The following is a 22,980-nucleotide window of genomic DNA, read 5'->3' on the forward strand; positions in this document are numbered from 1 at the left end:
GCTGGTTCTGGCCACACGTGGCAGAGCATATGGCACTGATTGGCTGCTTGGCTGGAGATATTTGAAGCCCAAACCAGGGTCCCAGCTCTCAAAACGCACAGTACTTCTATGTATAGGGCTAGGTATAGGGTGTGTCCTCCTTCTGCATCACTAAACCCACTTTGCATGTCTTTTTGATCAATGGCCATATAATGAAGGTTCTGCTTCTTAGGATCTTCATTGCAAACTGCTTCCAAGTCTCCTACTGGACAAATGTTCCAGTCCTCTTCTCATGTGGCAACTTAGTTGCTCCCAAAGCCTGTGGTTATAAAATGTCCAGGTACCAGGTACCGCTTTAGCCTTTTATCTTTTCTTCAAAACCACTGACTATCTAAAGACACATATCCAGGTCTTCCATCAGGAAGATTCATGTTCTGACAGCTGTACCAACTCAACCTTCTTCATGACTATTCTCCCGTGTACATTCCAGTTCAACCCAATTCACCTTCACAAGTCCCACAGGAATATAGTTCTCATTATTACTAATAGACGCCATAACAACGTTTCATGATATTATTAGAGCAATTAAATCAATAATGATATTAGAAGTCATTCTGATTTCTGTATTGGTCATCAATGAAAGAGACCCCAAAACCACAGTCTACATCCAGGCCTTTGTTGCCTTTAGTAGCTGGCTTGTAGAGTTGCAAGAAGAAGAGACTGTCTATCTTGTTACCTCAGACTTAGCAGCTCTATTTCTACACAAAAAGAGCGAGAGAATGATTCAGTGTACTTTCCAGTTTAATTTCATAAGGAGTCCAAGATAAACTATCAGTGGAAAAACACATCTGCTCCTGAAACATCTGCCCCTCTTGATATAGAGTAATCAGATAGATGTGGTGGGTAGAACATCTGATACCACAGCTACAACAGATTTCACGGTGGGTAGTGCAGCTGTCCTTTTATGAGGTAGGATAGAACATTGTGGGACACTCTAAAAGGTGGTTTTAGGAGACAACCTCAAAAGAGAGAAGGCAGGATCTCATCTAGTAAGGGTTGTTCGTATCCAACCAAATCATTAACACATCAATTGATTCAACGGATTTGGTAGGGTATATGTTCAGTCACTGTGTCTACTTAAGAATGTCTTCAAAGTTGCATATAAAATCATGCAAACCTGGACCAGCATAGCGCATATGCCATTCACAGGTATGTTATTTTTTTGGTCCCCACTCAGATTATGAAATTAAATTAATAAAGAATGAAGCAGAAAACGCTCAGATGAGGAGGAGGGGAAGGGTATGGGGGGGTTCTGAAAAAAAGTACTTCAAAACACAGATTGAACATTGTACAAAGTAAGGCCCTTGGTGGTCTTATCAACCCCAACAGCAAAGCCAACACCAACAGATGGCATTCCAGTGGAGCTCGTCCAAAGGTAGAGGACAACAATGACACTCAACCTCATCAGGGAAGAGACCGCTCTAAACCATTACTGCCTCATTTTCCTCTCCCCTGCGTACCACTTCAGAGATACAAGTGACTCAAAACCTCTCAGAGCGTGGCAAGCTATTATCAATAATCTTACATTGAATTCAAAATGTTTACAGCCTTTGGTTCAAAACACTGCGTCTGTACGTTCCTCATAAGCTTGCTCTAAAACACCAACTGCATTGGCTGGATACAAAAGGTGCTTCACTGCCACATTTAAACTATTAGCAGTATCAAGAGATATTTCTGCGTTCACAAAAAAGGCAAGTTCAGGATGATTTCGGACCTCAAACGTAACAAATTTTCTAAGTCACAGAACGCTTACATGCTAGGTCTCCATCATTTCCCACTCTCTGGGCCTGTCTTGTGATAGCTTTGTACAACACTGGATCCATGGATCACTCACATCACTTATGGAAACCACAAAAAAATGCTCTTTTAACCATTAGTCAAGCCGATTCTCTGATCCTTCTCAAAACTTAAAAAGGCAGACTTAACTTGAAGTGTGTATTCAAGATGAAGAACAATTGATTTTTTTCTTTGAGATGAAAAGAAAATATAATATATGAAAAGAAAAACTAAATAGCTAAAAAAAAAAAGTGTTCACAGACATAGTTGACCTAACCGAAATTACTGTATGAACATAGCTGCACTGCGGACAAGAAATATTTGTGAATTTATGGGATGCAGGTTGAGAAAACAATAGAACCACCATCTATATAGTGCAAAGAAACAGCAGAAAAAGGATGGCTCAGATTTGCTGGTATCCAGATACTTGTATTTCAAGATATGTGTCATCAACTTCGTTTATAAAAGAAAATCTGTGGCACTGAGTGAGTGCAGCCAAATGTTTAAGGCAGGTCCAGGAAGGCAGCAGCTCAGTAGATCATATTGGTGAGCTCTAAAGATAAACGGGTGAGAACGTGTGTTCTGTTGGAAATGAACAAGTTACTTACCTTCTGTAACGCTTTTTCTGGTGGATACAGTATCTGCCTGTGGATTCCTCACCTTGTGAATATCCCCTGCGCCAGCAGCATTCGGAATTTTTTTGTCGCTATCCACGCCGACGAGGACGATGTCACAGTAGCATGGCTCCGCTGACGTCACTGGAGCCATTAGAGCCTCGTCGGCGTGATGTCAGTTCCGCCCTTTTTCTCCGTGCCTTCGCGGCACACGGACGGACCGACCAAATATATATACAGTATACACAGTACACAGTATTCAGTATTCAGTATTCAAACCCACACACAGTGTGAAAACAGTGCAATAATCAAAAAGAATTAAACACTTTCATTGATAATAGCAAATATAAAATATCAACATTGTAGGTATAAAAGGGTGGACAATGGGGAGGCAGGTGGGTCAGTGAGGAATCCACAGGCAAATACTGTATCCACCAGAAAAAGCGTTACCGAAGGTAAGTACCTTGTTCTTCTGATGGATACATCTGCCAGTGGATTCCTCAACTTGTGAATAGAGTCCCACAGTAGTCCACACTCCTGGAGGAGGGTTTCCCCCCTTCTATACCAGAAAATCCTGAAGGACAGAACACGCAGAGTGTCCATCCCTCCTCACCTCGGAATCTAAGCAGCAATGCTTTGCGAAAGTGTGGAGGGAGGCCCAAGTTGCCTCTCTACAAATGTCCTCCACAGGAACACCTCTAGATAAGGCAGATGTAGAAGACTTTGCCCTGGTAGAGTGAGCTCTTAAACCCTCTGGGGGTTTCTTACCAGCCAAAGAGTAACAAATCTTGTTGCACAAGACAATCCATCTGGAAAGTGTGCGCTACTGCTCTGCCTTTCCTGCAGCCAATGAAGCACACGAAGAGCTGGTCATTCACTCGAAAGTCTTTTGTTCTATCGAGGTAAAAACTCATCGCCCTACTAGGGTCCAAACGGCGAAGCTGCTCCTCCTCCTTGGAAGGGTGAGGGGGAGGATAGAAGGTAGGAAGGGTAATGGATTGACCCAGATGGAAGGGAGTTACCACCTTAGGTAGAAAAGCAGCCCTGGTGTTGAGTACCATTCTATCAGTATGAATTGTCAGGAATGGGGGTTTCGAACTCAGAGCTTGAAGCTCACTTACCCTCCTTGCCGAGGTAATGGCAACAAGAAAAACAGCATTATAAGACAGTAGTCTAAAGGGACACTTGTGCAAGGGTTCAAAGGGAGAACACATCAAGTAGGTTAAGACCAGATTTTAGTCCCATTGAGGCACAATAAATGGAGTGGGCGGAAATTTGTTGGTAAATTCCTTAATGAATCGTAACACAAAAGGTGATTTAAACAGAGACGGCTGATCAGGCAAGCAAAGGAATGCCGATAAGGAATATGCTACTTACCAGTATGCATCTGTTCTTGGCATGTAGGGCTGCTGACATTCATATCTGTGCATAGATCGCCGTCTAGTGTTGGGTCCGGATGATTGCACTTTGTTGTCTTGGAAGAGTCTTCGAAGTATCACGAGATAGGTGACTCCTCCCTTAGACTACAGTGCGCATGGGCATCTTCTCCATCCTCAGATTGTTTTTCGCCATTGTGGCAGAGATGGAGATCGGAAAGTAAGAGATGGCCATGCCAAAGATAATGCTGCAGCTGCCACAGGCATCGGGGAGGAGGGCGGGCGATATGAATGTCAGCAGCCCTACATGCCAAGAACAGATGCATACTGGTAAGTAGCATATTCCGTTCGAGGCATGTGGGCTGCTGAATTCATTTCTGTGCAAAGACTGTATAACAGTATGTCCTCTAGCGGTGGCTACCTGTGCCAGCTGCAGAAGTTTGAAAAAGAGTTTTGAGGACAGCCTGGCCTACAGCAGCTTGCTGTTTTGCTTGTACGTCTACACAGTAGTGTTTTGTGAAAGTGTGTATGGTGGTCCATGTGGCTGCCTTACAGATGTCTTCAAGAGGAATATTTCCTAGGAAAGTCATGGATGCCCCCATTTTCCGTGTAGAGTGTGCTCTCTGGGGGACGGTTAAAGTGCGTTTTGCCTTTTGATAACATATTTGAATGCATTTAACTATCCATCTGGCTATTCCTGACTTTGAAATAGGATTTCCGTTGTGTTGAGGTGCAAAAGCAACAAATAGTTGTTTTGTCTTCCTAGGAACCACTGAAACTTCTAGGAACGATGTGTACCAGGGTTGTCTCACCCGAGTGGGAGCGACTAGGATTAGCGTAAGTGAGTGTTGCCGCAGTTTGCGTGCCACCAGCGAGATCAGTGATGCTGGGGAAAAAGCGTACGCAAATCTGCCTGACCAGTTCATCCATATCGCATTGCCCTGTGACAACGGATGTGGGAACCTGGCGGCAAAGTACTGGCATTTGGAGTTTTCTTTTGTGGCAAACAGGTCGATCTCTGGGTAACCCCACACTTGGAAGAATGGCTGGAGATCTTGGGGATGAATCTCCCATTCGTGTAGTTGTTGGCTGGGCCTGCTGAGCAGGTCGGCAATCTGATTGTCCTTGCCTGGAAGGTGTTCCGCTAGGAGAAAAATGTTTTTGGGAATCGCCCACTTCCATATCCTTTGTGGCAGATGGGACAGCTGTGGAGCGCGCGTTCCTCCCTGTTTCTGGATATAGTATATTGCGGTCATGTTGTCCGTCCTGATCAACACCGTCTTGCTGTACAAGTATTTCTGAACTGCTTTCAGGGCTAGGAATATCACTAGCAACTCTAGTTGGTTGATATGCAGCTTTTTCTGTTTGGTTGTCCAGAGCCCCTGTACTGTGTATTGAAGGAGATGGGCTCCCCAGCCTGTTAGTGATGCGTCCGCTGTTAGTACTAGTTGTGGAACCGGCTCTTGGGACAGTCGCCCCTTGCAAAGGTTTTGTGGGTTCCACCACTGCAGAGTTGTGAGCGCGACTGTCTACCAACACTAGGTCTTTTAGTTGTCCTCGAGCCTGGTTCCATTGCCGTGCTAGGCATTCTTGTAATGGGCGCATTTGAAATCTGGCATGGGGACAATAAATATGTATGAGGCCATCATGCCTATGAGCTGCATAAAGACTCGAGCTGGCAGAGAGTGTTGTGGCAGGAATTTGCATACGAGTATCTGCATGCTGGCTATCCTTGCTGTGTTTGGATATGCCTTTGCCACTGAGGTGTCTATAGTGGCTCCCAGGTATTGCTGTGCGTGGGATGGTTTAGATGCGATTTTGGGTAGTTGATGGAAAACCCTAGGCTGTGTAGCAACTGAAGTGTTTGAGACGTGTGTGCTGCACACTGTTGGTACGATTTTGCTTGTAACAGCCAATCGTCCAGATAAGGGTACACATGGATGTGTTGCCTTCCGAGATGTGCTGTCGCTAAGCATTTTGTAAACACTCTTGGAGCCATGGTAACCCCGAAGGGCAAAACATTGAATTGGTAGTGTTGACCTTCTATTATGAACCTGAGGTATTTTCTGTGGGCTGGATGGATGGGTATGTGAAAATACGCATCTTTGAGGTCTAGTGTTGCTAGGAAATCTCCTTGTTGGAGCAACGGGAGCACTTGCTGTAGTGTGATCATATGGAAGTGTTCCGATAGTATATATTGATTTAGGGGTCTGAGGTCCAATATTGGTCTGAGGGAGCCGTCCTTTTTGGGAATAAGGAAGTATAGGGAGTATACTCTTGTCCCTTGCTGGTGGAAAAGGACTTGCTCTATGGCCCCTTTTCCAGCATGCATTTCACCTCTTGTTGGAGAAGGGTGATGTGTTCTGTGGACATAGGACGATGTCTGGGTGGTATGTTTGGTGGTGTAGAAGTCAGTTATGGCAATAACCAAACTGGATAATTTCTCTCACACACCTGTCAGTGGTAATTGCGTGCCAGACAGGTAGGAACTGTTGGAGTCTGCCTCCGACTGCTGTTATGTGGTCTGGAGGCAGCATAATGAAGTCACAGTTTTGTGGCAGTGGAGGCTCTGGTGTTATTGCCTCCACGTCCTCTTCCCTTATTATTGTTGCCCCTATTGCCTCCTCTGTTTGTGTTCTTGTTGAAGGAACCTTGTGTGTTACTTTTGTATGAGGCAGATGTTTGCGAGGTATTTCCTCGTGTAGTTGCCCTGCGTGAGGAGCGCCGAAAGGAGCCTCTGTGTTGCTGAAATTGCAATGCCCCCATTGATTTTGCGGTTTCTGTGTCTTTTTTCATTTTATCCAAAATGGTGTCGACAGCAGGGCCAAATAGAAAATCTTGATTGACAGGTTGGTTAAGAATGGTGGACTGCACCTCATTCTTAAAACCGGAAATACGCTGCCATGCATGTCTGCATAATAAGACACTAGTGTTAATTGACCTGGCTGCGGTGTCTGCAGCGTCAAGTGCGCATTTGAAAGAGGCATTTGTTATAAATTTGCCCTCTTGTACGAGGTCATCAGCTTGTGCTTTAAAGGGCTCAGAAGGTGTTGCATTTGGCTTTCGAGTTGATCATAATGCGCCTTGTCGTAACGAGCCAGTAGGGCTTGTGTATTAGCAATCCTCCATGAGTTGGAGGCTTGTGCTGCTACCTTTTGCCTGATGCCTCCAGTATTTTTGACTCTTTATCAGGGGGAGGTGCTTCCCCTGTTTGGGAGTTGGCCCGTTTACGTGCATTAGCCACTACAAGCGAGTCTAGTGGTAACTGTCCCCTGATGTAAGTAGGGTCTGTAGGAGCTGCCCTATACTTCTTTTCTATTCTGGGGTTGATTACCCGTGCCCTGGCTGTATCCTTAAATATGTCAGGTGCATGTTTTAGAACTCCTTTTAACATGGGAAGTGTTCTAACACTTTTTTTCTTAAGTGGGGAAGGTGACGAATAAGAAGTCTTCCTCAACAGGGTCATTATGCATATCTACATTGTGTAATTGTGCTGCCCCGTCTATGAGTTGATAGAAGACTATGGTGTCATTTGTAGGTGATGGCTTAGTAGGATAAGAGGGTACATCAGGGATGGGGTGGGTGTTGTAAGGGTCTGTTGGCTCCTCCCATGGTTCCTCTTGTGGTTGAGGATCTTGTGGGAAATCAAATTGAGGTTGTGGCTCATCCCCTGTGTTACCCTCATTGTCCCCGTGTTGAGAAGGAGAGTAAGGATTGTAAGGATTAAAAGGTGTAGTAGGCATGATAGGCTGAAAAGGAATGAGGGGTCTAGAGGGAGAAGTCCCAAAGTCCTTTTTCTTTAATGGAATAGGGGAATGTGAGCCAGAGTCCAAAGGCCTCTTTTTCCTGTGCAGGATGGCAACGTTACCAGTGTCTGGATTGATGTATATCTTTGCCTGGTCTGATGGATCTGGGTGGAAGAGTTCTTCCTCTACAGTCCTGGGGTGAGTGTTAGACTTCTTTGGGTCGGTAAAACTTTCTTTGTCGACGACTTTTGGTGTTTTTTTGCTTTTTTTCGACTCGGGCCTTGTTCGGGGTCGACAAGTGATTTGGGGTCGACTGGAACTTTCGGGTCGACATGTTTTTTGTGCTCCGTAGGCTTTTTTGGATGAGTGTCCTTTTCCGAGTCGACGTTCTTTTTCGGATTGACTGGTGTCTTCGGAGCACTTATCTTCGGGTCGACAGGTTTTTCTGGTCGTGCTACGGGCTTCGGTACGGCCCCGTTTTTGTCTGTGACCTTTGACGGGTCGATGGATTTTGGACCGGTAGGCTTAATCGGGTCGGCGACCTTCTTTGGTTCGGCGCCCTTCGGCTGCGTGCCTTTGTTAGGTTCGACTACCTCTTTGGGGTCGACATTTTTTGGCTGAGCGGCCTTCTTGTGGTCGACGCCCTTCGGGTCGATGACCTTTTTTGGCTCTGGAACCTTCTTCGGGACGATGGTACTGGGCCCTGGGGTGTCTGAAGGTTTCGGTGCTGAGCCGGATGGCGTAGCTGACGAAACTTTATGATCTTGCCTAAGGCCTTTTGGCGATGCCTCGACCGGAGCCTTTGGTAGCGGGCTTATTGGTGTCGGGGGCAGTGTACTCACGATTTGCCCCAGTGGGATTTTGTCATCGGAGTCAAGAGTAGTCCTCGACGGTGACGATCTCTAGTTCCGAGTCTGGAGCGTCCAGGAGTTCTTGGTCATCATTGAAGATGTTGTCCGGTTCCTGTCGGTGCATCTCTTGCCTAGCGGCCTGTCAGGTCCATATGGTTTTCTTCTACCGAAACTGGGCGCAGGCCGGGCAGGTTTCTTCCCTATGGTCTGGGGAAAGGCACTTGTTGCATACTGAGTGTTTGTCAGTATGTGGGAACTTGGAGTGGCATTGTGGGCACCTTTTAAAAGGGCTTCTTTCCAGCGACGGTCGGCTCACGTGGTGTTGAAAAGGCCCAACAGCCCGCGTCGACGACCGATGGGAGATGGAAAGCTGGATCGAGTAGAGAGGTACAGAACGAGAACAATACCGTCGAAGTCGAAGGCCTCTTGGCCTTTAGAAAGTTTTGTTTTCGATTCCGAAGTTGGAGTTTTGGAGTTAGCATCCGAACCCAATGGCGGAAAAAAACAATCTGAGGATGGAGAAGATGCCCGTGCGCACTGTAGTCTAAGGGAGGAGTTACCTATCTCGTGATACTTCGAAGACTCTTCCAAGACAACAAAGTGCAATCATCCGGACCCATCACTAGGCGGCGATCTATGCACAGATATGAATTCAGCAGCCCACATGCCTCGAACATAGCCCTTCACAGTAGCTACATCAAAGCATTGCTGAGCTAAAGAAAGAGCAAACTGAAGGATGTTGGACAAACGAGCCCTCAAAGGTCAATAGACTTCTCTCCACACCAATGGACAAATTTGGACCACCTAGAAGAATAGATACACTTGGTGGAGTGTCGCCTGGTCGATAGTACAACATCCACCACTTCAGGTGGGAGAGAGAAAGAATTCAGATTGCCCCGTTCAATCTCCAGGCATGAAGGTGTAAGCTCTGGAGGTGGGGGTGAAGAATCTTCTTGTGCGTCCGCAAGAGGAGATCTGCCCTGAGAGGGAGACGGAGCAGGGGGCATGAGGAGAGGTGGAGAAGATCTATGTACCACACCCTTCTTGGCCAATCCGGGGCGATCAATAGGACTTGGGCCCGGTCTTGGTGAATCTTCCTCAGAACCCGAGGAATCAAGGGTATGGGAGGAAACGCGCAAAGGAGTTGTAAGCACCAACTCAACTCAAACGCACCCCCCAAAGCTCCCCGCATCAGATACTGGAGACTGCAGAATGACGGGCAGTGCACATTCTGTGAGTGGCAAACAGGTTCACCTGAGGAGTTCCCCACGTTCAAAAGACGTGACAAACCACCTCCGGATGAAGCCTCCACTCGCTGGTCGGCCTGAGAACTGCCTACTGAGACTCTGTCCACACGCACTTTCAGAAATCCGGCCAGATCATTTGCCATTAGACAAATCGGATGGTCCTGAACCCAAGACCAGAGACGCAGAGCCTCTCTGCAGAGACAATGCGACCCCACGCCTCCCTACTTGTTGACATACCGCATTGCGGTAGTGTTGTCCGTCAGGACTTGAACCGACTGACCGAGTAGGGAAGGGAGGAAAGCCTTGAGCGCCAAACGTATCACCCGCACCTCTAGAAGGTTGATATGAAGCAACCTTTCCTCCGGAGACCAAAGATTCTTGATCTCCATGTCCCCCAGATGAGCACCCCACCCTAAGGTGGGTGCATCCGTTATCACTGTGGTCACCGATGGAGGTAGATGGAAGGGCTTTCCTTGAGACAGATTGCCTCCACGCCCCACCAAGACAGATCCGCTGCAGTTTCTCTGGAGATCCTGACTGACTCCCTGAGATCTCCGTTGTGCTGATACCACTGCCTGAGGAGACACCACTGGAGTGCCCTCATGTGCCAGCGTGCATAGTTGACCAACAGAATGCAGGAAGCAAACAGACCGAGCAGGCAAAGGACCTTCAGGACTGAAACGACCGCTCCATGGTAAAACAAGGGAATCATTTCCTGAATGACGAGAATTCTTTTAGGAGGTGGGAATGCTTGACACACAGTAGTGTCCAGTACCGCCCCTATGAACAGGTTGCACTGAAAGGGCACCAGGTGAGATTTGGGTACGTTTATCGAAAAACCCAATTTGTACAAAAGGTTGTAACTTGCAGATGATGAAGCACCTTCTCTGGAGACTCTGCTTTGATCAGCCAGTCGTCCAGATAGGGGAAAACTGGAATCCCCAATCTCCTGAGCTGGGCTGCCACCACTGCCATCACCTTGGTGAAGACTCGGGGTGCAGTAGTAAGTCCAAACGGGAGAGGACCGCAAGCTGGTAGTGTTGCGACCCTACCGTAAAACGGAGATACTTCCTGTGCGACTTCAGGATCGGGATATAAAAATACGCTTCCTGCAAGTCGATCGACACCATCCAGTCCTCCTGTTGCAGCGCTTGAAGAACCAGCGCAAGGGTGAGCATCTTGAACTTCTCCTGCTTCAGAAACAGGTTCAAGATCCTGGGATCCAGGATTGGACGTAGCCTGCCATCCTTCTTGGATATCAGGAAATACCGGGAGTAGCATCCCTGGCGTCTTTCCCGCTCTGGAACCACCTCTATCGCACCTTTATTCAGTAAAGTTGGGACTTCCTCCAGCAGGAGAAGAAGGTGGTCCTCCGAGCAAGCCCCTTGGCAAGGAGGGTAATTTGGAGGGAATTCCCAAAAGGGAAGAGCATACCCATTTTCCACAAGATTGAGAATCCAAAGGTCTGTAGTGACCGATTCCCAATCTTGCAGAAAATTAGTAAGCCGACCCCCCACAGGACCTACATAATCCAGAATGGTGGATCTAGGGCAGCTTTGCTGTGGCAAGAGGAGGGGAGGTAGAGGAGGAGGAAGAAGGGGGCTGACTACCTCATGGATTACCTCTGTTTTTGCCTCTGTAGGTCTTATACAAGGTATTTCGCTGCTGCTGAGATTGCCTGTAGGTCCGAAAGGACGACCTACCAAAACCTTTGTACCTCCTGTACGAGGAACCTCTAGACAGCACCTGTAGACCCAGAGACTTAGCTGTGGCTTTGCTGTCCTTAAATCTTTCCAAGGCTGCATCTGCTTTTTTTCCAAACAGACCAGAACCATCGAAGGGAAGGTCCAGAAGAGTCACCTGCACATCCGGAGAGAACTCCGAAGACTTAAGTCAAGCACTTCTTGTAGCAACCGAAGACCCCATGATCCTGGCAACAGAGTCCGCAGTATCTAGACCACTCTGAATCACTTGACGTGCAGCTGCTTGAGTGTCCGACAAGACCTCATTAAAATTCTGTCTGTCCTCAGACAATTTAGGGGCAAGCTGTTTTGCAGAATACATCAGGGCATAGATGTTACGGCTCAAAAGACAGGTGGCATTTGTGGACTTCAAGGCCATACTTGCCGGGGAGAACACCTTCTTTGCCGATTAGTCAAGCTTTACCGATTCTCTATCACTAGGGACCTGAGGAAAAGCCCCAGAAGATTTCTTTGAACTGGCAGTTTGAACTACCAGACTCTCAAGAGAAGGATTGGATGTTAGGAAGACCGGATCCCCTGGAGCCGCACTGTACCTCCTGGCAACAGATTTTGAAACTGCAGAAGCCGAAAAGGGCTTACACCAAACCTCCATCACTGGCTCAGTGATGGCATGTTTGAACGGCAGCAAAGGCTCTATTACAGTGGAAGGAGAATGAAGAACCTCCGTCAAGATATTGGACTTAAGTTCAGCCGTTGGGAGCTGAAGGTCTAAGACCTCCGCTGCCTTCCTTATTACCGTGTGATAAGGAACCACATCCTTTGAAGGAGCATCTGATGGAGGAGAACACTCCCATTCTGGAGACATATCAAGGCCACTTGCCTTCCTCAAATCTTCAAATAAGTCATCTGACTCTTGAAGCTCACCTTCCTCCATTTCTTCTGAATGAAACCTCTGCTCTTCCAAAATCCTTTGAGCCTCTCGCCTAGATCTTATTCTCGGAACCAGCGTCGGTGGAGCCAGACCCGCGTGGACGGATCTGGCCTCAAACACAGATTTGGAGGCACAGCCTGAGTCGATAGAGGTCGAGTTGACAGCGCGGGAGATGAAGGAACGGAGTCGATGTCCTCTGCACCGGGAAATGCCAAGACTGAGCCGCTGGAAGAAATGGCATGAATGGAGCCTGAGCATAGGCCTAAGGAACCCCAAGATTAAAGGCCCTAGGACCCGAATGTGCTCCAGAGGGGTACATCGCCCCTGCAAAGACTCCATACATCGCATTTAAATAATGTGATGGATCTTGCCCCAGGCCAGGGAAAGGTGGGTAAACGCCTGGTGTAGGCTCAGGCATAGGCATTACCGGACTCGGGCCAATTGGCGCCGACGGTGGAGCCAATGGGGTCGATGACTCATCAGGTACTGGAACCTCTTCCACCCGAGCTGCAGAATGAGCCGAAGTCGGAGATGGAGCTGGCGTCTGAGAATGCGCCGGTGAAGCCGCAGGCAAAGCCGATCTAACAAGAGAACCCTGATTCGAGGGAGTAGGCGGAACATAGTCTTTCCGATGTCGAGGAGCTGGAGAGGTCAACTTCGAAGCAGTCTCCCTATCTGAACGGCGTCAAGGTCCATGCCTCTTCTCCTTCTTATGCTTCTTTCTTTGATTTTGAAGCATGACCCGACGCCGACTTCGAGCCCGACCTCGACCTGGATCTCGACCTTCTTCTTCCTCTTTTCTCTTTCCTCATCTTCGCCATGAACAGCTTGGCTTCTCTTTCTTTTAAGGCCTTCGGGTTCATCTTCCTGCAGCAGGCGCACCCCTCGACGTCGTGATCCGACGACAGGCACCAGACACAATCTTTGTGAGGATCTGGTCCCAAAAAACCGTTAGCGTCGACGGCGCGGAAAAAACGGAACTGAGGTCAACGCGCCTACGAGGCTCTCTTATGACTCCAGTGACTTAAGTGGAGCCGCGTTGGGAGCCATGCTTCTGTGACGTTGTCCTAGTCGGCGTGGAGAGCTACGAAAAATGTCCGAAACTGTGCTACCAATTTACTCACTATTTCTTTTTATTAAAACTAACGTTTCAAACACCAGTATCGGTAAATTATTCCATTGAATGTTTAATTGCCCATTATATAAACAAAAATACATTTACATAGATATGTTCTAGTTGGAGATATCCGATGTTCAGGAATATCAGTGATTTACTGGATTAACAACTGGTTGCACAACTATAATGAATTAAATGTATTGGGCAATTTACTAATAAGCAGTGTTAGGATCCCCAATTCATCAAGATAATACCGACTGATGTACTTATCAGTGTACACCCTATTAACCGTGTTCTGAACATTCAAGTGAATATTTTATACCATCAGGCTTTTGGATGATTTTTAGTTAAGATAAATGCATGCAATGACTAAGGACTATGCTTATACAGCAGCCGTGAGAAAACACAATACAAAAAATGAATCACTAAACGTTGTACATTAACTATGATCATGTGCAACAAAATTAATGGAAGTTACGGAAAAATAAATCTATATATAAACACTACTATCTATGAGCTCTCCCGCAAACAGATACATTGACCAGGAAAAAATAACACTATTTGAAACAGAATACCCATCCCTTTACCCCTTGGCTAGAAGAAGCAGGTGTTGACAGATGCCTCACCAGGTCCTCAGAGGCCCTTGCCTGAGCTCGCCGGAACAGCTCTAAGTCGTATTCACTGGTTAGGTTTTCCAGTAGTGGCTCCCTGGTGTTACCATAGGTTTGTCTATGCTCCTAAATAAAGAAAGCATAACTTACTCATGTGACTAGTGTCCTTCCAGACCCAAAGCTTCTCAATTGTTATAGACAAAGTGAAAAACAGTTGAAGTAACAACAGCAATTTTCCAAAGAAGAATGTTGATTATTTTTTGCCCTAGTTCTGCACCATGGGAATATTCATTTAAGTCAACTGCTTTAACTGAAAGCCCACTGTCTCACTGGATTTGAAGCACTGTACCATAGATAGGTTGTTCATAGAGATATAGCATAAGGAGCTAAAATCCATTTATCCATAGGATCAACAGCACCCTGTAACAGTCTATCAGATGAGGATATTTTTCTGAAAGTCAAACAAGTTTACTCTGGCAACGTTTTAAATCTACAGTGTAACATCAGTGGTGCAAAGACAATTTAACAAGGTGAAAAAGAGTAAGAACAAATGTAACCTAATAGACATCTATTGCAAACATAGTGAAAGGAATACTGTCCCTTTTTAACACTCCAAGAGATTCCTCTACCATGGTGCACTCTACTGGCGATTCTGAGGTACACACACAGTTTTTTTTCTTCTTTATAATAAACAGAAAACTGAACCAGATCAGATTTTCCAATGCCCAACTCCATAGATTCAGGGAGGAGGGTGGGTTGTTTAAGACCTCAAAAACAAATGAAAGTCCTACAATGCAGACCTATGACTAGAAGCAACCTTTTCTCCAGCAGCATATGCTCTTCATTGATAGTCATAAAAGATCGAATAGAAAACAAGGCTTTAAATAATAAACCAGCAGTTGTTGGGCAGAAGGAAATGACTACATATGTAAGGAAAAAAAAACTTAAAATAATGAACTATATCTAAATATATAACTAGATTATACATAAGAAAATTAAACTGAAACATAAGTATATACATAGAGATACCTAAAATAAAAAGTGTGCACAGTTTATCACTATTAGAAAACATTTCTTTGTGTTTCTTGCTCTAATATTGCTTCTGCTTGGGTATTAAGTTTAAAGCAATAATGTCTTGTGAAAATGTGTATCAACTTCAAAGTTACTGCTTGGCAAACGTGAGAAATATGTACTTTTTCCTTAACGAGGTCGTAGTTGCCACCTAAGCTCTAGTGTGCACCTCTGGCCTGCCTGGAAGAGGTTAATTTGACAGCAAGTAGTGATTCATCAAAGTATCTATCGAACAATAGATTGTCTTGAAGTAGAACTTCCCTGACTGAGCCCAGCAAAGCCAAGATACTCCACGGGCCAGCTGACTGGCCTCCTGTTCGCAGCACAGGGACACAAAGGCTCAAGAAGCATGGTGGGGCAAGTTGGTAGCACAAAGTCTTCCAATTGCTACCACCACTGCACATCACCAGGGACCAAGACCAAAGTTCGGAGCCTGGGAGTGCGGTCTGAAAGTTGATCACGATATTAGTCCAGTGGCGACTGGACTTCGACCAAACCAAAGAGGACTTTGCGGGAAGTTGACCCAACCAGGAGTCGCGTTATCTTCGTGTACAGAGGAGCACCTGCAGTAACCCCCAGTTGGCCACGTCGCATCCACAGGAACCTGAATGTATCTTCATCAACTTTGCATCAGGACCACTCCATGGGAATATATTGCAACACAGATAAAGTGTGTGGGGCTACTTAAGGACTGCTCTTCTGTAGAGGTAGCTGTATTTACGAACCTAGCTGGCCACCTGACTAGCTCCTTGCCGGTGTTTGTCACCCAGAGTACTTCTTGACCCCAGTAACATTTACCAAAGTTTTCTTCGAAAAATTTCTAATTTTCAAATTCGTTGAATTTGCCAAGACTTGTATGCGGCTGCGTGAAAATGCTTTGATTTATTCATTCTTGCAAAATCTACAAGCCTCCGGAGGATCGTTTTTGTTCCGATGTCTAAATTTATATAAAAATACAGTCTATTTTTATAAATTGCCATTTGATTTCTTGAGTGTTGTATCAATTTCTTATTGAATTGTTTTGGTGCTGTTTAAATGCTTTACACTAGTTCCTCTGTATAAGCCTTGCTGCTCAGTGCCACAGCTAGCCCGGATTGAGCAGAGGGTTCGACAGACTAAACCTACTTTCCCTTAACAGGTTGGCAAGTGTATTACATGGTGAGGTTGCACAACCACACTACTACTGCTCCTCATTTCCTCACACTAGGTTTGAATGCACAGCCTGGCACTGAAATATCAACAATACATTGGATTTGAGCAGAAGTCACTTGTGTTGTTTGATGGACATTTGGAGCAGATTCATACACCACCACTGCCTTGGGCATTTCAGAACTGTTAGGGTCAGATTCCTTGGAGGTTACATTACTTTCTAGATAACAAGGCATTAGCGGAAGAGGAGGCAAGGTATACTGAAAAACTTGAGTCCAATTCATGCAAAAGGCATTGCCTTTCAACGGATGTTATGATCGTCTGGATGAGAAGTCTAGACATTTTTTTGATTTTTGCTGTTGAGACGAGGTCTGTAGAAAGTGTAGCCCACGCTTCAAAGATGTTGTACAGAACTTTGTCATTTAGCATCCTTTTCTGCCTTTCTTCATATTATCTGCATAGAACGTCTGTGCAAGTGTCAATTGTCCCTAGTATATGTATCGCTGTCAATGATCTTTTCCTTACCACAACCCAGTGCCAGACTGACTGTTTTACTGATAAGGAAGCATCAGATTGAGAACACTGTTTTTTGACGTACACATACTGGTCACATTGTCCGTTCAAATATTGATTGTAGTGTAGGCTTTCAGAGATGGAAGGAAGATCTGAGAGGAAGGTGAATAGCTCTGACATCCAATAGATTTATATGATAATTCGGTTTCTTTTTTGTCCCTAAACTTTGGATGGTGAGTTGATCCAGATGCCTTCCTGCCCCTGGACCTGATGAGGGAAACCTCTATAACAACTGTATATTTCGTTTACTCAATTTTCCTTGTATTTCACCGTTTCTGTCATTCCACTAGCTCAGAGAATGTTTTGCTGCAATTGAAAGCATCAGATAATCTTCCCAGTTGTATTTGCCTCCACTGAGTCCCTAGACACTGCTGGAGCAGTCACAAATTAAATCTTCCATTACGAACAATGTAGATGAAAGACGTTATAGAACCTAGAAGAGATGTTCTCTCTCACAGTCTCTCCTCCGAAGGATATACCTTTTCTTTACTGTAGCCAGATTAGCTCCTACATAGTCTTTGAATTGGGGTCAAGTGTCACTTCTGATTTTTGAAGCCCTACATTGTTCAAGAGCTCATCTCACATTCTGATGAGTACATGCTTTAGAAGCCAGGACATGTGGTAGGATTGGCTGGGTCGAAATCAAAAGGCATGACCCTTGCACCTTCTTGGGAGCAGAAGAGTGGTGTGAGGTTGACGATTCCCACTTGGATTTCTTATGCCTTTTCTTCTAGTTGAGGACATGCAGCGCACCAACAAATGACCTAGAGGACCGACTTTTGCACCCGGAACAGGATTGAGACTGACCTGCGGACTTAGACTGCAACGGGTCGCAAGTCACAAGTCATGAGCCAGCCACCATTTCCGTTAGCGGACAGCAGCACAATCCTGCAGTGGAGGGGGCATTTGGCTTAGCCACCAAATGAACAAGTTACTTACCTTCGGTAACGCTTTTTCTGGTAGATACAGTATCTGCCTGTGGATTCCTCACCTTGTGAATATCCCCTTGCGTCAGCAACATTCGAAAATTCTTTTCGTAGCTTCGTGCCGACGTGGACGACGTCACAGAGGCACGGCATCGCACGCGACTCCGATGACGTCACCGACACCATAATAGGCCCACGCCGGCGTGATGAGGTCAGTTCCACCCTTTTTTCCGTGCATTAGAGGCACACGGACGGACCGACAACAGTAGATATATACACAGCATACAATAGTCAAGATAACACACACAGTGTAAAGACAATGTAGTAATTCAAGTAGAATAAAACACTACTTTTGAGAACATGTATACATTAAAACATTGCCATTATTTAAGGTATAGAAAAGTGGACAACGGGGAGGCGGGTAGGCATGTGAGGAATCCACAGGCAGATACAGTATCTACCAGAAAAAGCGTTACCGAAGGTAAGTAACTTGTTCTTCTGATAGATACATCTGCCAGTGGATTCCTCACCTTGTGAATAGAGTCCCACAGCAGTCCCCACTCCCGGGGGAGGGTGTACACTCTCCTATACCAGAAAATCCTGGAGGACAGAATGCGCAAAGTGGCCGTCCCTCCTCACCTCGGTATCCAAGCAGTAATGCTTCGCAAAAGTGTGGAGGGAGGCCCAAGTTGCCGCTCTACAAATGTCCTCAACAGGCACACCCCTAGACAAAGCAGATGTTGAAGACTTTGCTCTAGTAGAATGAGCCATAATACCTTCTGGAGGTTCCTTACCTGCCAGAGAGTAGCAGATCTTGATGCACAGTATGATCCATCTTGAAAGTGTGCACTTGTGCACAGCTTTTCCTTTCTTGCAACCAGCAAATCCAACCAACAGCTGGTCATCCACCCTGAACTCTTGTCCTGTCCAAGTAGAAGCTCACCGCTCTCTGAGGGGCCAAGCGGTGAAGTCTCTCCTCCTCCTTGGAAGGGTGAGGGGGAGGATAGAAGGTAGGAAGGGTAATAGACTGTCCTAGATGGAAGGGAGTTACCACCTTAGGCAGAAAAGCAGCCCTGGCCCTAAGAACCATTCGTTCAGCATGAATGGTCAAGAATGGGGGCTTGGAACTAAGAGCTTGAAGCTCACTTACCCTCCGTGCCGAGGTAATTGCAACAAGGAAGACCGTGTTAAAAGACAAAAGTCCCATGGGACACTTGTGCAAAGGTTCGAAAGGAGAACCCATCAGGAAAGTAAGCACCAGATTTAAGTCCCATTGAGGCACAATAAAAGGAGTAGGAGGAAATGTATTTGTAAGGCCCTTCAAAAATCTTAAAACCACAGGAGATTTGAACAATGACGGCTGATCCAGCAAACAGAGAAATGCCGACAAAGTCGAAAGATAACCCTTAACTGTGGTAACAGCAAACCCTTGCTGTGCCAAAGAAAGAGCAAACTGCAGAATATCAGACAAACGAGCCTTCAAAGGGTCAACAGATTTCTCTCCACACCAAGTGACAAATTTAGACCATCTGTATGAATAGATTGATTTGGTGGAGTCACGCCTGGCCGAAAGAATGACATCTACCACATCATGTGGGAGAGAAAAGGAATTCAGGTTCCCCCGTTCAATCTCCAGGCATGAAGGTGTAAGGTCTGGAGGTGGGGGTGTAGATCCTGCCCCTCCATCTGAGAGAGGAGATCTGCCCTGAAAGAGAGACGGAGCGGCGGGCACAATGAGAGGTGGAGAAGATCTGTGTACCACACCCTTCTTGGCCAATCCGGGGCGATCAATATAACTTGGGCCCAGTCTTGGCGAATCTTCCTCAGACCCTGAGGAATCAAGGGTATGGGAGGAAACGCGTAAAGGAGTTGCGAGTCCCAACTCAACTGAAACACGTCCCCTAAGGCTCCCTTCATCGGATACTGGAGGCTGCAGAATGACGGGCATTCTCGCGAGTGGCGAACAGGTCCACCTGAGGAGTTCCCCACGTCCGAAAGACATGACGAACAACCTCTGGAGTTTTCGTTTGTGGCAAACAGATCTATTTCTGGATGTCCCCACTTTTGGAAGAATGGTTGGAGAACTTGAGGGTGAATCTCCCATTTGTGTATTTGTTGACTGTGTCGGCTTAGTAGATCTGCTATCTGATTGTCTATTCCTGGGAGGTGTTCTGCCAGGAGGTAAATGTTTTGTGGAATTGCCCACTTCCATATGCTCTGTGCTAGGTGAGATAGGTGCAGAGAGTGTGTCCCTCCTTGTTTTTGGATGTAGTACATGGCTGTCATGTTATCTGTCCGGATTAACACAGCCTTCTTGCATAAGTATTTCCGAAAGGCTTTCATTGCTAAAAATACTGCTAGTAACTAAGTGGTTTATATGTAGTGTCTTTTGCTTGACTGTTCAGACACCTTGGACTGTGTATTGAAGGAGATGGGCTCCCCAACCTGCCAGTGATGCGTCCGCTGTTAATACTACCTGTGGAACTGGCTCTTGGAACAGTCGCCCCTTGGAAATGTTTTGTGGGTTACACCATTGCAGAGAACTGTAAGTGCTACTGTCTACCAACACTAGGTCTTTTAGTTGTCCTTGAGCTTGGTTCCACTGCTGTGCTAGGCATTCCTGTAAGGGACGCATTTGAAGGCGAGCATGAGGGACGATGAATATTCAGGAGGCCATCATGCCTATAAGCTGCATGAAAACTCAAGCTGGCAGGGAGTGTTGTCCATTCCATTTCCATTTTATTACATTTGTATCGCGCATAAATCACCCGAAGGTCTCAGAGCGCTAGCAGGCAAAAAGGAACCTCATGTCCATTGGATCTAGGAAAGTGGAGTCAGCTCATCTGGCTAAAAAAGCCACGTTTTTAGCGGTCTTCGGAACTTCGAGTGATCAGGCTCTAGCCTGAGCTGGATGGGAAGCGAGTTCCAAGCTTCAGGGGCGGTTTTGCTGAAAGTTCTGTCACCGTTTCGGACTGTCCGAACTCTGGGTACAGAAAGAAAGGTCTTGTTGGAAGAGCATAGCGTTCGGACTGGGACATGGGCCTTGAGCTTGTGTTCAAGATAAACAGGTCCATGACCATTTACAGATTTATGGACCAGGCAGCATAATTTAAACTTTATGCGCTTTTGTATAGGTAGCCAGTCAAGTCAAGCCAAAATTTGTATAGCGCACTACTCACCCAGAGGGTCTCAAGGCGCTTGAAGGAGGGGGGGGTTACGTTATTTATCAAATATCCAAGTTTTGAGTTATTTTCTGAAGGAGAGGTGGTTCTGTGTAAGGCGGAGGTGAGTGGGGAGAGAATTCCAGGTCTTGGCCGCTAAGTAGGAGAAAGATCTTCCTCCCATGGTGGATCTTTGGATGCGTGGGATCGCGGCGAGGGCTTGATTGGACGAACGTAGTTGGCGGGTGGGGGTGTAAAAGGTCAAGCGTGTGTTGAGGTATTTGGGTCCTAGGTCGTAGAGGGCTTTGTGTGCGTGGGTGAGGAGGCGGAACGTTATTCTCTTGTTGACGGGGAGCCAGTGGAGGTCTCTTAGATGACCGGATATATGATTGTGGCGGGGGATGTCAAGGATGAGTCTGGCGGAGGCGTTCTGGATGCGTTGGAGTTTTTTCTGTAATTTGGCTGTGGTTCCGGCGTAGAGGGTATTTCCGTAGTCCATTCGGCTTGTGACAAGTGCTTGGGTGACCGTCTTTCTTGTTTCGGTGGGGATCCAACGGAAGATTTTTTTGAGCATACGTAGGATGTTAAAGCATGATGATGAGATGGCGTTGACTTGTCTAGTCATTGAGAGGGAGGAGTCCAGGATGAAGCCCAGGTTGCGTGCGTGGTCCGTTGGTTTGGGTGCGTTGCCCAGGGCCGGTGGCCACCATGAGTCGTCCCAAGAAGAGGGGGAAGATTCTAGGATGAGGACTTCCGTCTTGTCTGAATTAAGTTTTAAACGGCTGTTCTTCATCCACTCGGCTTCCTTCGTGTAGGTTGGTTTTGGCGGTGTTTGGGTCTTTGGTGAGGGAGAGGATCAGCTGTGTGTCATCAGCGTAGGAGATGATGTTGAGGTTGTGTTGGCGCGCAATGGATGCGAGGGGGCTCATGTATACGTTGAAGAGGGTGGGGCTGAGCGATGATCCTTGTGGTACGCCGCAAATGACTTCAGTGGCCTCTGATCTGAAAGGGGGGAGGCGGACTCTGTGTTCTTCCGGTGAGGAACGAGATGATCCAGTCCAGTGCTTTTCCTTGTATTCCGACGTTGCTGAGGCGTTTTATGAGGGTGCTGTGACATACCGTGTCGAACGCTGCGGAGAGGTCCAGTAGGATGAGGGCAGCTGTTTCTCCGTTGTCAAGTGGTGTTCCAATGTAGTCTGTGGCTGCAATGAGGGCGGTCTCGGTGCTGTGTTTGGCTCGGAAGCCAGACTGTGGTGGGTCGAGGGAGCCGTTAGCCTCGAGGAAGGCGGCGAGCTGACTGTTGACGGTTTTCTCAATGACTTTGGCAGGGAATGGGAGGAGCGAAATTGGGCGATAGTTCTTAAGTTCGGTGGGGTCTGCTGTGGGTTTCTTCAGGAGGGCGCTGAGTTTGGCATGTTTCCAGCTTTCCGGGAAGGTGGCGGTGTTGAGTGAGCAGTTGATGATATCTCGGAGATGGGGTGCGATGATGGAGTCGGCTTTGTTGAAGATGTGGTGGGGGCATGGGTCGGTTGGCGATCCAGAGTGGATGGAGTTCATCAAGCGGATGGTGTCTTCAGTGCTGATTGGGTTCCAGGCGCAAAGGTTGGTGGTGGGGGGCTTCGGTTCGGAGGTAGGGGGGATGGACTGGTCACCGAAGCGGTTATGTATGTTAGTGATTTTGCTGTGGAAGAACGAGGCTAGAGAGTCGCAGAGGTCTTGAGAGGGAGGGATGTCGTTGGAGCCGGCACTGGGATTGGTAAACTCTTTGACGATGTTGAAGAGTTCCTTGCTGTTGTGGGCGTTGTTGTCAAGTCGATCCTTAAATGCAGATTTCTTGGTGGATCGGATCAGCTGATGGTGTTTGCGGGTGGCGTTCTTGAGGGCGGTCATGTTGTCTGTGGTTGGGTTTGTTTGCCAGGCTTTCTCGAGGGTGCGGCAGATCTTTTTGGATTTCTTAAGGTCGTCATTGAACCAGGGGGCTTTTTTGCTACCTGGTTTGTTTTGATGGTTTTTCAAGGGTACTAATTAGTCAGCGCTGTGGGTGATCTATTGTGTGAGGTTGATGGCTGCTTGATTTGGGTCCAATGAT

At 46.8% G+C, this 22,980-nt stretch overlaps 1 protein-coding gene across 11 annotated transcripts in view; it reads right to left on the minus strand.

Annotated features, from left to right (window-relative positions):
* Window positions 1-22,980, minus strand: part of KAT7 (lysine acetyltransferase 7) — a 761,891-nt gene that overhangs the window by 399,403 nt on the left and 339,508 nt on the right. For 6 of the 11 annotated variants that reach the window (XM_078645259.1, XM_078645249.1, XM_078645255.1 and 3 more), the window contains one exon: window positions 14,027-14,137. In XM_078645259.1, the coding sequence (XP_078501385.1) occupies window positions 14,027-14,137 (111 nt within the window). Of the gene's footprint in view, window positions 1-13,987; window positions 14,138-22,980 lie in introns of all 11 variants that reach the window. The other 5 variants (XM_078645254.1, XM_078645257.1, XM_078645252.1 and 2 more) reach the window with 1 other exon arrangement.

This window comes from Lissotriton helveticus, chromosome 5_1 (genome assembly GCF_964261635.1).
Source record: "Lissotriton helveticus chromosome 5_1, aLisHel1.1, whole genome shotgun sequence".
Classification (NCBI taxonomy): Eukaryota; Metazoa; Chordata; class Amphibia; order Caudata; family Salamandridae; genus Lissotriton; species Lissotriton helveticus.